General features: G+C 50.3%; 1 protein-coding gene across 1 annotated transcript; it reads right to left on the reverse strand.

Moving 5' to 3' along the window:
- Positions 1-10707: 10707 nt before the first annotated feature.
- LOC101759570 (ensconsin) lies at positions 10708-12326 on the reverse strand. The gene is made up of 3 exons (XM_004962395.3): positions 11326-12326; positions 11154-11231; positions 10708-10972 (listed from the first exon to the last, which is right to left on the reverse strand). The coding sequence occupies exons 1-3, from the start codon at positions 11791-11793 to the stop codon at positions 10850-10852; spliced, it is 669 nt and encodes a 222-aa protein (XP_004962452.1). The 5' UTR covers positions 11794-12326; the 3' UTR covers positions 10708-10849.
- Positions 12327-12976: the final 650 nt, after the last annotated feature.

The following is a 12976-nucleotide window of genomic DNA, read 5'->3' on the forward strand; positions in this document are numbered from 1 at the left end:
GTTAATAGAATCGTCTCGCCGTTTAGCCTCCACTTATATAATGAGTTTTGTAAATAGTCTACGTTTAATACTCCTAATTAGTATCTAAACATTTGATGTGACGGGTGCTTAAAAATTTTAAGCAACCGAATCAAACCAGGCCTTGTTCACCAGCCGCAGTCTTATTAAAAGATGTTTCTGATTATTTTTTTGTTTCGTCGAGCTATTTTCACCGCATGATCCAGCAGCAGACCACCTCCTCGGTCTTGGCCTTTTCAGTAACACCCACTATGGTTGGCATGTGTTGGACCGTTGGTAACTCGTGAATCTGCACCGACGCCCATCTCACTTGCATCAGTCGTCACTCCAGTGTCACCAGTGACGGAGCCAGCCATGGCCTGATCCGCTCTTCTTCTTCCTCCCTCTTCTTCTCGTTCGTTTCTCCTTAAAAATGGACGACTCAAGAGGGCTCCATTGTTTTTGGGTGGGTGACTTAACCCTCCCTCCCAATCCGCGTATATAGAAACAAGAAGTGAAAATGCCAACAAGAGTGTCACAATCATGCTAAATGAAAAGAATAAAAAAGTTTAAAAAGCATTTAACATGGAACCCGAAAGTGTAACGGCCCCCTTTTGACTTCCTCTACACCTTTCATCTCAAGGCATGTTAGGAATGCAGGATTTTCAAACACGGTGAGAGGTCAAATGGAGGTGTGTCTTGATCTCTCTCGATTTGAGAAGCAAATGATGATTGGCGAAACGATTTGAAGTTTTTGGTGTGGTATAAACATGTTCCAACTGAGGTACGCATCATACTCACGCGTGACTATTTTTACAGCTAAATGGAGGTATGTGGTCACGGAGTTAATCAAAGTATGGTAAACAAACACGACTCTTAGGGGTGTTTGATACTAGGTGCTAAGATTGAGTAGTGTCATATTGGATATTCGGATGCTAATTAGTAGAACTAAACATGAGCTAATTATAAAACTAATTGTAGAACCCTATGCTAATTTGCGAGACGAATCTATTAAGCCTAATTAATCCGTCATTAGCAAATGGTTACAGTAGCACCACATTGTCAAATCATGGATTAATTAGGCTTAATAGATTCGTATCGCGAATTAGACTCCATCTGTGCAATTAGTTTTGTAATTAGCCTATGTTTAATACTCCTAATTAACATCCAAACATCCGATGTGACAGGTGCTAAACTTTAGTGGGGTGTATCCAAATATCCCCTTAGTTCATGCTGGTGTCGGTGTATAAATGTATCATAAGAGTCAATAGCGTGTTGCTGAAGACTAGTAGCTCTTCGGTTCATGTCTAGAAAGGTCTGGAACTTTTATATTATTAAAAAATATTTTCTAATCCATTCATCATATCAGTATATCCTTTTTCTAACAAATGTTGGAAAAAACCATGGAAGTAAAAAATTGAAGGGAAGACACTTTAAATGTTATGAAGTTACAGAAAAAAGGAAATAGAAAAAATCAAAAGAAAATTAAACATAGCTCGCACTCGATTAAGCACAATGTTGCCATGGGCAGCACAAGGCCGTCTTTCAGGATTTTTTATTTTTAGATTTTTATTTTAGTATTTTGCAAAAATATATGTCTAAATAAAAAAATTATAGACTATATTTATATAGTCATGGCTATAACCATATGAATTGATGGAATATCCTTTTCAGCCACCTTAATGCTAATTACCTTACCGCGAATTGAATTAGCGGTATGTTCCCCTACCTACGTAGCGCATCTTGAAAAAAATTACAACTTTTTGATATGAAGTCGGATGGAAACATTTTTATGTGAAAATTGTAGATCTCGACGACATCTACAACTATTTAGTTTAAATTTTTTTGATATAAAATCATCTTGGTGCCGAAATAATCGATACAACATCAGATCTAAAATTCAAAACTTTAGATGTGAATATTGTATTGATTATTTAGGCACGAGGATGGCTTAAAATAAAAACTTTTTGAACGACAAAGTTGTCAAAGTCGTAGATCGTTGATATCTTCAATTTTCATATAAAATTTATCTCTATCCGAGCTCATATGAAAAGTTACAATTTTTTAAAATAATTATGTAGAGAAGAAACACACCGCCAAATCAATTGGCAGTGAAAGACATACTGCCAACTGAGATGGCTATAGCCATTTCAAATGACTAGTATAGATTTACAATTTTTTATTTGGATATATATTTTTGCAAAATTAAAAAATTAGAAAAATCTCCCTTCGGCCTTGTTGTGTGCTCATCAAGCATCTAACGGCCCATTGGAGCCCAATCATATCGGATTCTTGGAAGCATGCGTTGCTGGAATGCAATATGGCCAAATGCATATGGGCCTTAGAGAGAGAAGAAATTGTGGAGCATTTGTGAATGGTTCAAGAGCGAGCGAGGGGTTGGTTATCGGCGCTGATATCTACCCTGTCGCAAGAGGATCTGACACGGGTGGTGGTGACATTAGGGGCAATCTGGTTTGCAAGGAGGAAGGCGATTCATGAGAATTCTTTTATCAGAGCCCGTTGTCTACCCATAGCTTCGTGGAGAGGTTCATTGCTGACCTGACCGTGAGCAACCCACCACCAGCGGCGAAGAAAGGCAAAATCGCAATTGCCTTGGATCCCGCCTCCAACAGGGATGGTCATGTTAAACGTGGACGCAGCTGTCTCAAAAAACTCAAATCGCGGATCAGTAGCTGCAGTGGCGCGCAATTCGACGGGTAGTTTGTTACACTAGTAGAGAAACGACCTTACATCATCAACAAAAATATCGGTCGTCTTTTTGACCTGAGATTAAAGAGGCTTTAGTCCCAGGTCTAAATTTCGTAACCCGTGGGCGACCCTTTAGTCCCGGTTGGTAACACCAACCAGGATAGTTTATAACATCAACCGGGACTAAAGGGTCACCTTTACCAAATGGTACTAAAGCCCCTCAGGCTTTAGTCCGGGGTTGTAACATCAATCGGAACTGAAGGATCCCCCACGGGTGAATACAAAAGGATAGCATCCCCTACTTAGTTAGATGTGCTGTGTAGGTGAGATGGTAAGGAAGCTATGCATGAGACAAGAGGTTGCGGGTCCGAATCCTGCGCACGCGCATATTTCGCGTGAAAAATCACGTGACTTGTGACTTGGGTGTGTGTGGGAGCCTCCCAGGAATTTCTAATATTTTTTTATGCAAAACTCCTTAGGTATTACCAACCAAGACTAAAGGTTTATCTTTAGGCTCGGGTGAAAGACCCGAGACTAAGGATGGGGAGCTTTACTCCCGACTGATTTGTCCCAGTTGGGAAAATCGAGATTTATGAGGTTCCCAAGTGGGACTACTAAGCCGGAGATATTAGAAGCTATGGCATGTAGGGAAGGGATGGCTTTAGCTAGCGACCTTCTCCTCCGCAGAATTAGGCCCTGTTTGGATAGCAAATGCTAAATTTTAGCACAGTGCTAAACTTTAGCACTTTAGTACCCTCAAATGGAGTGCTAAAGTTTAGCACTTAGAGCTGTTTGGATGGGATGCTAAACTTTAGCACCTTTAGTACCAAAACACAACTATACCTCTCCTTTCCCTCCTCTCCTTTACCCCTCCTCAACTTCCCTTCCCTGTTCGATTCCAATGCCGGATTTGGATTATGTTTGCTTTGCAATCTTTGATTGCTCCCTTTGAGAACTAGACTCTTGATTTTACCGTTCAGAGTCAGAGGATCTGCTTCCTGAGCAGCGGAGTGTGGGACAACGCGGATGGTTTCTCGCTGGTGACGACTCGCACGGCAGGTCCGCGTCCTTCCTCCCGCCGTCGCTGCGGGCTGCGGCCGCGCAATCGGGCCTCGCAGGCGGGGGCGGGGTCATGGAGATGGACAAGCGGCCGAACCCCCAGTGCCCTACCTGGTACATCTCCATCCACATCTTCTCGGCGTCGAGCCTGCCCGACGACGAGCTGCTCGCCCGTGCAGCCCGCGTCGCTGCCTTGTCGTAGCCGTCCATCTCCAAGCCCCCGGCGGCAAAGGCATCCAGCTCCAGCACCTCGAGCGCTCCGCGGCCCACACCGGCGTGGCATTTGGCCTTGGCGACGGGGTCCGCCGGCGGAGGAGGCGGGGCCGGGCGAAGGAGGCAGTGCCGGCGGAGGCGGCGGGGCCAGGTGGAGGAGAACGGTAGCGGGGTGCTCAAGGCCTCGCTCCTCCCGTCAGGTGGTGGCGGCGGCGGCGGCCATGGCCGCCCACGCCAGCGAGGCCGGGCGGAGGAGGACGGTGGCGGGTGTTGCGGCAGGGAGGAGACAAGTGTTGCGACGGGGAGGAGAGAGAGAGGAGAGGGGGGGGGCAACGGTGGGAAAAGGTAGAGAGGGGGACCACTTTTAGCATATTAGTACCCTTTAGCACCCCTTAGGTGTGCTAAAGAAAAGTGGGGTGCTAAACTTTAGCACACCACTTTTAGCACACCTATTTGGATAACCAAGTGTTAAAAGGATGCTAAAAGTAGGGTGCTAAAGTTTAGCTCCCCATATCCAAACAGGGTCTTAGAATGGCGCGATTGACTGTGCCATTGTCGTGAGGAGCATTCACGAAAAAGCTATGGGACCACATGGTCTGGTTGTCCGAGATATAAAGGCGAATTCCAATCCTTCGAGCTCGTCCATGAAGGCCGACGATCGAACATTGATGCCCATAGGCTTGCGAGGAGTACCTTAGTGGCAGAGTTAGGAAGATATGTATGGTTTCTGAATCCGCCTGAGGGCATTTGTAATCATACTAGTGCTAGCCGTTAGGCAGCAGGTCAGAGGTGGCGGCGGGAACTCAGTGCCTCAGTTCAAATATTAGTTCCAGCTTACGCATGCAAAAAGAAAAAAAAAGAAGGCTCGTGTATGTGCGCGCGAGAGAGGGATTGTGTTTTGGAACTGTTTTGTGGGATTTTCATTCTTCAGCTTTGGCTTCGATTTTAGGTCATTTTTTTGGTGGATTCAGGTGCTAGGACGTATATGACAACCCTGTATGATCATTCTTAAGTAAATTGTACTCCCTCCATCCCAATTTATAAGTCGCTTTGACTTTTTTTGGTACATCCACTTTGCTATGCATCTAGACATATTGTTATATCTATATACATAGCAAAGTGAATGTATCAAAAAAAGTCAAAGCGACTTATAATTTGGAATGGAGGGAGTAGCTATCATACAATAATGTATACGGTTATATGACATTGGTGATGCGACAAATGTATCCGTTTTTGTTTGTTGCTTGTTACGCCCTTCTATAGCCACGAAAAGCTCTTTTGCAATGGGTTGCTAGATTTATTAGAGTGCTTGATGTGCATATAGCAAAGCCACACACGCTAATTGGATCGGATCTTTTTTTCAAACGAAGCACGGGAGCTATCGATTATATTAAAAAGAAGATGAAGCTGAGATTAGACAAAAACAAAACAAATATCGAATATCATCGACCGGCTGGATTGTAACATCAGCATGCATCGCACAACGCTCACACCACCCAACTCAACAAACAACATTGATTGGTTGGATTGGGACATCAACACGCACCGAAACTTAACTCAACGCAAATAAACAACTCTAGCCCATCGGATTGGGACATCGACACGACCGCACATATCTATAGCAATGCTGCACCTCACGTACACACATCGCTCAACTCAAGGTCGTTGTACCGTTGCTGCACAACCAACCATAGCACCATGCCATCCTAAGATGCCAACACCAAAGTTCCACGTGTGCCATCTTGACGACGATGTTCCGCACCGAGCTAGCCGCTGCAAAGAAGGGGTTAGTCACCACGGACTGCTGCAAGTCGTCTCGCCAAACAGCTACTGCTTGCGCCATCTTTCGATATTGTCCCACGCCATACTAGTCACTGCGAAGTAGGGCTGGCCGCCACAGTCCATTGCAAACCGCCGTACCGGCACGAGTAAGACATCCCTCGCCGCTGCCAACTCCCACCATCATCACATGACCAACCAGCGCCACCATCACACGGCTCCAAACTACATCCTCAACCGCCCCCTCTTGGACCCCTGCAGAACACCATCCCCAACACTATGTATTCTTTTCTTTCTTTTTTCTTTAAGGACCTCACTGGTAGCCATTGCAACATGGCAATTACGTGGGCATCCAAAGCGACACCTCCAAGGGGAACTGTGTCGCTAACAGCGCCACCGTCGCTTAACCAGATGGTCGTGGTTTTCACCTTGGAAGAACACCGCGTGCGAGAGGGGAGGAGCAAAATGATGACGTTTCCATGGAAGGGAACGGCGTCCCCGTCATCGGCCAAAGATAGGCAGGGCTTTCGCTCGGTCCCAACCCTCCTGCACGTACCGGCCACATGCACAAATCCGCCCTTGCCGTGCCACTGTCTCTGTAACCAGACGAAGGTGACATTCACGGACGTCTCCGCTGCCACCAGACACCATGACACGCCAGCAAGGAGCAAGGGCGTTGCCACCCTGAGCGCCGCCATTGGCAGCCAGGGCTGCGAGCCACCGCCACCAGGCCATGAGCACTTCGCACATTGACCCGAGCTGCCAGTCCAGGGCCCTGCGCCTTCGTTGCCACAGGAGCCGAGCCTGCAGCGAGGTGTTACCGTCGCCGTATCACCAAAGCGCCGCGCGCCTAGCCGAGAGCTGCCGCCTCGGCGTTCACCCCCGCGAGCAGCACGCAACCTCGGACCTCGCGCTGCAGCCACGCTGATCCGTGCGTCGCCGTCGCAGTCCCGAGCCGCCTGCAGCTGCCGATGCCGCCGGCCCAGCAGCCCGAGACGCCCGCAGCCACCGAGCCAAGGGCCGCAGGCCACCCCCGCGCTGGCCGGTGACCCGCCGCTGGGCCTAACAGCCCCGAGCCGCCCGCAGCCGCAGGCTATCCCGCACTGGCCGGCGAGCTGCCGCAGGGCCAAGAAGGCCCGAGCTGCCCGCAGCCGCCGAGCCAAGGCCTGTCCGGCAAGCTGCCGCCGACGTCGCGTCAATGGTCGGAGACTGCCTCAAGATCCAGATGTAGACGAAAAGAGAAGGTGAGAAAGAGAGGCAGGAATGGGGCGGCCTCCAGCCGGCGGCCGCGGCGGCGGCCCCCCGAGTCGCCTCGCGAGACGACGCGGGGGCAAGGGCTGGGCTAATCAGACCAGATCTCAGAATATATAATCCACGATCACGCGTACAGGCAAGAGTTCATTCCCCGCGTATACAGCGTATTTCAAACCACACGCAACATACGTTACCATTAGCCCACCGTCCAATCTACGTGTGACGTTATATTACTGATGAGTTACTACATATCACTATCTGGCAGTACGTAGCTAGTCCACGCGGCAGTATATTTCGTGTGGAACTAATTCAAAACTGAAGTTCCATGAAATTGTGTAGTCGTTTACTCCGTTGATGCAATAAAGCCCCAGCCGGCCAACGTAGTCGTTTACTTATTCTAGCGCGGTCAGCCTGCCCCAATATTTAGTTAGCAACTTAGCTGCAGATTATTGCTAAAAAAAACTTAGCTGGCCATTATGGGTGTCTTTGGTTGGGCTTTTGGACCTGCTTTTGCTTTTGCAAAAGCTAAAAGCCAACCAAAAGGTCAAAAAGCCACACGTGCTTTTGCTCAAAAGCTGCTTTTGATCTAGTACAAAACCAAAAGCACCTCTACCCCTGCTTTCAAGTGCTTTTGGGGTAAAAAATTACCCACCATGCCACTGTTTATGAAACATACCGCTTCGTTTCTTTTTTTCGTCGCGTGGTACTCTCGCGCAGCGCCTCATCACAGAACCGTCCGTCTCCCGTCGGCCCGCTACCCCCGGCGGCACGCCGCCGCCGATCGCCGGCCCTCCATCCGCCACCCCCGGTCGCCGGCCCGCCGCCCTCGGACGGCCTCCCCCGTAGCCCACGGACGGTTGCCGCCCCCCACCCCCAGACACCCACCGCCCTGCCGCGCGGTGTTCGGGGACGTTGTCGACCTCATCCGCCAACGACGCCGCTGCTTCAGGCGCCACTTGCGGCGGACTCAATTCCGCTGGACGGCGTGAAGCTCCCGTTGGATTGGCCCGTCGCCGGCACCGCCGCCATCCCGGCAGCTCCCGCTGGATTGGCCTGTCGCCGGCACCGCCGCGCCGCCGCCATCCCGGCGGCGCCGGTCATCCCATCGACGTCCAGTTCCAGCACGCTCACCTCGATGGCAGAAGCCGAACACTGCAACGCCAGCGTCGCCGGCACCGACGGGCTCCCGTGGCTAGAGCTCGGGCCGAACGCCATGGCCGACGCCGGCACGTCAACGGCTATGCCGGCGCGCTGGACAAGCTCAGGTGGTCGGAGTACTTCGACGCCGCCTTCCAGGCCACCGCGAGCCAGCAAGGCGCCCTGCAGGCCGAGCAGTGCCTCTACAGCGGCAAGGACGACGTCGCGGTGCCCTTCGACGTCCATGGCCTGAGCAACTAGTGCTAATCCATTCACTCAAGAAGAAACACTTCATCGCTGCGAATTATTACTGTCTTGTAAGCCTGATCAACGGAGCATTTCACCTAGTGTTACTTATTTTTCTTCATGTTGCTGTTGATATTAGCAGCGAATTCGTTCGTGTGATGATGATTACAAGTGTTACCACACATGTAAAGTACATATACGATGTTAATTAGTAAATACTGCAGAGAGAGGGAGAAAGAGATGAACGGGCCAAGGTTAAATAAAATGGGAATTATTATTTGGATTAGCTCAGCATAATGTACGTTCTAAAATAATCATTTACATGCGAATTAGTGAACACATTATTTTATTAGGAGCAATTTGCATATAAACACGCTCACAGACCGCGAATTAGTGAACACAATATTTTATTAGGAGCAATTTGCATATAAACACGCTCACAGACCTTTAGGGGTATTACGTATATTTCTTACGTAGCCTACAGTTTCACAGCTGCTCTAACCAAACGATCTTCTACTTTTCCCACAGCTGCTTTCTCACAGCTGTTTTTCCACAGCCCACAGCTCACAGCAGCTTTTCCAAAAAGCCACAGCCCAACCAAACGCACCCTATATCTTGCTTATATTATAATTTTTTTCAAAGTTTCTATAAATGTGATTTTAAGGATTGTTGTTGTCCTTGATAACAGAAACGACCCGTTACAAAGTTGCGCATTGGATTAATAAATATCTTAAAAACCTTAACAAAGTGATTAAAAATGTATTTTAATTTCTATAATACACATGTTTGTCGAAAATTCCTGCACTTCTGCAAGATGTGTATAATTTAATTTATTTTCCATAAACATAACCGACCTCTTTAGAGTAAGACTCGTAGGCACCAACATGGATGATGCAGTGAAATGTCCATGCATATGCACGTCGTACGCGGTCGGGACGACACAGGGAAACTGTTTCGTACAAGTAAAAGCAACCTAAAGACTTAGGCACGAATCTTAACGAGAGGGTATTTATAGAGCAATCATTCAGGGACAATGTAATCCACACACATACCCACGTTCCGGTAGAACGCAAGGCACCTGCAAGATGGAGCCGCTGAGCAACGTGCGCACGATCGTCGGCATCGCGCAGGACATCCTGGCGGCGGTGGAGACGGCGAGCCGGAACAAGACCCGCTGCGGCAGGGTCGCCAGGCGTGTCCGTCGCCTCAGAGATGTCCTAGAGCTGGACGGGGCGGAGGCGGGGACGACGACGGACGCCGCGATGCGGAGCCTGCTGGAAGAGTTGGAGGAGGCGCTCTGCCGCGCGCTTCAGCAGGTGCGCAGGTGCCAGCGCACCGGCTTCCTCCGCGCCCTCGTCGTCGCCGGTGGGCGGATGGCAGATCCGCTCGACGAGGTGGAACGCGATATCGACCGCTGCGTCCAGGACCTTGGCCTCGCCAGCTATGTTCGGATCGCTCGCCTCGAGAAGCGTCTTCGTCAGCAGAGCGTGGCCGCTAGCAGCTCGGACGACGAAGTCGCTACCGCTAGCGTCCCCGATGACAACAAGGCCGACCGCAGTGGCGCGGAGAAGGATGATGAAGAAGACGCTACGGCCGCTGAGGACGTGACGGCGACTGGTGTTCCACTGCGCATGGTGGCTGCAGGCATGCGCGAGCACGGACACGAGATTGTGATGCTACCGTCGCACGGCCACGCCCACGGCTATTGCTACTGGCATTTTTCTCATGGCCATGCCACTGGCACGTGTGATTGCTGGCACTACTATGCTGGTTGCCCATCCGACGCCGCATCCTACTACATCCAGTACTCGCCGTACCCATCCATTTTCAGCGACGACAACCCCAACGCCTGCTCCATCATTTGAGTTAAACACGTACGCCGCATCAGAGTAGCAAAGTTCAGGAAGTGTAAATACTGTTTGTATCACTTGCACACTTGGATAGTTCTCCAGCTAGTTTTATTTTTCACTGTTGCATTAGGATGAAAGCATGATTCCAGGAATTGCAAATTTTGTTATTAAGTACACACTCAGATAGTTGTTTTTGAGCAAGTCATATTCAGAAAGGGTTCGGCTGTAGGCGCTCACTTGTAAGTGTTGAGGTCAGAATATTTTTCCGTAATCTAAAAAAATATTCAGAAAGGGTGAGCTTCCCTTCTTTATTACATTTTGATATTTTACAGTCAGTTGGGATGGCGAGGCATCTTGATATTTTCACATTCAGAGAGACCAGAGTCGAGTGATGGGTCCATGTAACAGCAAGACCTCTTTTCGAGACATTTTAGCATGTAGGCAGTGTTAGATAAGATAGCAATTTCGCCAAGAAGCAAAATTTTGTGATAACCCCATAATACTCTGCTTATTTGATTTCATTCACAACCGACAATTTATACGAGAACAAGAAACAGAGCAACAACTACCTCTGCTTTCAGTTGAACCAAACTAATGGCACAAAATCACGTGCTGATCTCAGTTGTTTTCACTCTCTCTTTTACCACTCCGGTTGCCTCAGATTCCTGATCACTACAGGATTGTGCTCCAACATCAGCCAGCAATGTTGATGCGGTCGAGGTGGAACCCTGTAGCATGTGCATAACAAAGATGAACGGCAATAGGATGGCAGATAATTTCGGCAAGAAGGCGAACTATCTGATTTTCTCGACACAATGCACACAACTTTTTCCAGCTAATAGTAACATAGCCAACGATCTGTGTCTAAAAAAATGAATTGGAATTGAAGTAGACTATAGGAAGCATTACCCTTGAAGACGAATGAGCAATGGCCTCTCTTCGCTTCCTCTCCTCTCTGGATCTCAGCGATTCCACAGGAGTATACACCTGCAACCAAATTTTACATCCTCAAAATCATCAAAATCGATCCGCAGAAATATATCGAACGGATCCAAAGATACAGGACGGTGGGCTGACTGACCTCGGGCATCCCAATGAGGCGCATGAGCTCCGCGACGAGCCTTCGCTGCTCGTCCGCGCGGCGCTCCCACTCCGCCGCCTCCCGGTCCAGCGCCTCCGCGCGGCCATCCATCCCCCGCTCCGTCCGCTCCCTCGCCTCCCGCAGCCGGCCCCGCCGCTCACGCGCCCTCTCGAGCTCCTCCGCCAGCGACACCTCTGCAACCGGAACCACGGCCACACCGCACTCAGCCTTCACCCGCGGCTTCACCACCACCACCGGCGCAGGCGGCGGCGGCGGCGGCGACGGCGGGAGCGGCGGAGGCGAAGCGGCCAGCCTCGTCACCGCCTTCGGCTTCGCCTTGGGCTTCGGCGCGGCCTTCCCGACCACCACCGTGGACGCGGCCACGTTGGTGTCCCGCGGCTGCAGCGGCCGCCGGACCGTGGCGCCGGTGGCGACGGCCAGGCCACCGCATTTGGCTTCTATCCCCATCGGCCTGACGTCTCGAATCGCGTCTCGGTCGGGGATGACTCGATTGATTCGACGAAAAGGAAGGAGGCGTCGTTGTTGACGGGTTTTATTTGGGGGGATTTGGACTTTGGAGGGTCCCGGGATTCGAATTTGAACTCTGCGGGGAGGAAAGGAAAAGGACGGGAGGGATGAAGTAACCGTCTAACGGCTAGTAAATCGTCAGCGGGGTGGGTTATGGACGGTTGTACCCCAGGGGACGTGGCTGGAGGCGGACAAGGTCGAGGGGTAGTTTCGGGAAAGGCTGGGCTTCGAGTTGTGCCGTGCGGCGGAGTGGGTGATGCGCTGATGACGCACTTGCGCTTGGGATTTCGGGTGCTTTCGGCGGTGGTGCTGCTGCTGCTCGCCCGGCGGGGTCCGGGGGCTTTCGGGGTTTGAAATGGATTTGCTTTTGTCCCGATAGGCAAAGCGGTGGATCTCAATGCTCAACAATCTGGTGGGGGTGCCCCCCAAAAAAAACGATCTGGTGGGGCGGACGGATGGAAAACAAAATCTTAGAGAGAAAAAAAAAATGCAATCGCTACCGCGCTCCTCCACCGGGCCGTCCGTCACGCCGCCGCTCCCTTGCCCAGGCAGGCCGCAGCGCATCGTCGTTGGGTGGAGCTCACGGGATCGCGAGCCTCCCCCGCCAGACAGCGCCGCCGTGGGGGGCCGCTCGCGAAGCCGTCGTTGGGCCCTGCCTCCTGCCGCCGGCCGCCGCCTGGATTTCGCCTGCTCCGCTGCTGCTCCGTCCCACGCGCGCACACACTCTCCCGATGATTGGATCTGCAAGCGAAGAGATTAACGAAAAAAATGGGGAAAGAAAATGGAGAGAGGCTGGGGGAGAGAGTGTTGAGCGGCTCGTTGAGCTTTAACTCATGTGGGTCCCGCGCACGTGTAGGCTAATTGGACGGCCGGGGGAATCGAGCACTGTGCTCGCGTGTAGAATCAGCTTTGCGATTTCGGAGCTAGGAGATATTGCCCCGAAATACAAGCTGCGTAAAGAAGTACTCGTCCATCCTAAATTATAAGTCATTCCAAGAATTTTGGAGAGTCAAAGTATCTCAAGTTTGACCAAATTTATATGATAATATAATAACATTTATGATGCCATCTAAGTATCATTAGATTCTTCATCAATTATATTTTCATAGTATACCTATTTGAT

This window comes from Setaria italica, chromosome III (genome assembly GCF_000263155.2).
Source record: "Setaria italica strain Yugu1 chromosome III, Setaria_italica_v2.0, whole genome shotgun sequence".
Taxonomy (NCBI): domain Eukaryota; kingdom Viridiplantae; phylum Streptophyta; class Magnoliopsida; order Poales; family Poaceae; genus Setaria; species Setaria italica.

What these genes read in the sequence shown, in the direction of transcription:
- LOC101759570 (XM_004962395.3), bottom strand. Translation starts at nt 11,793, where the DNA reads ATGGGGATAGAAGCCAAATGCGGTGGCCTGGCCGTCGCCACCGGCGCC. An exon ending in GCCTCATTGGGATGCCCGAG is followed by an intron (nt 11,232 to 11,325) that starts GTCAGTCAGCCC and finishes ATTTGGTTGCAG; the next exon opens with GTGTATACTCCTGTGGAATC. An exon ending in TTGCTCATTCGTCTTCAAGG is followed by an intron (nt 10,973 to 11,153) that starts GTAATGCTTCCT and finishes CACATGCTACAG; the next exon opens with GGTTCCACCTCGACCGCATC.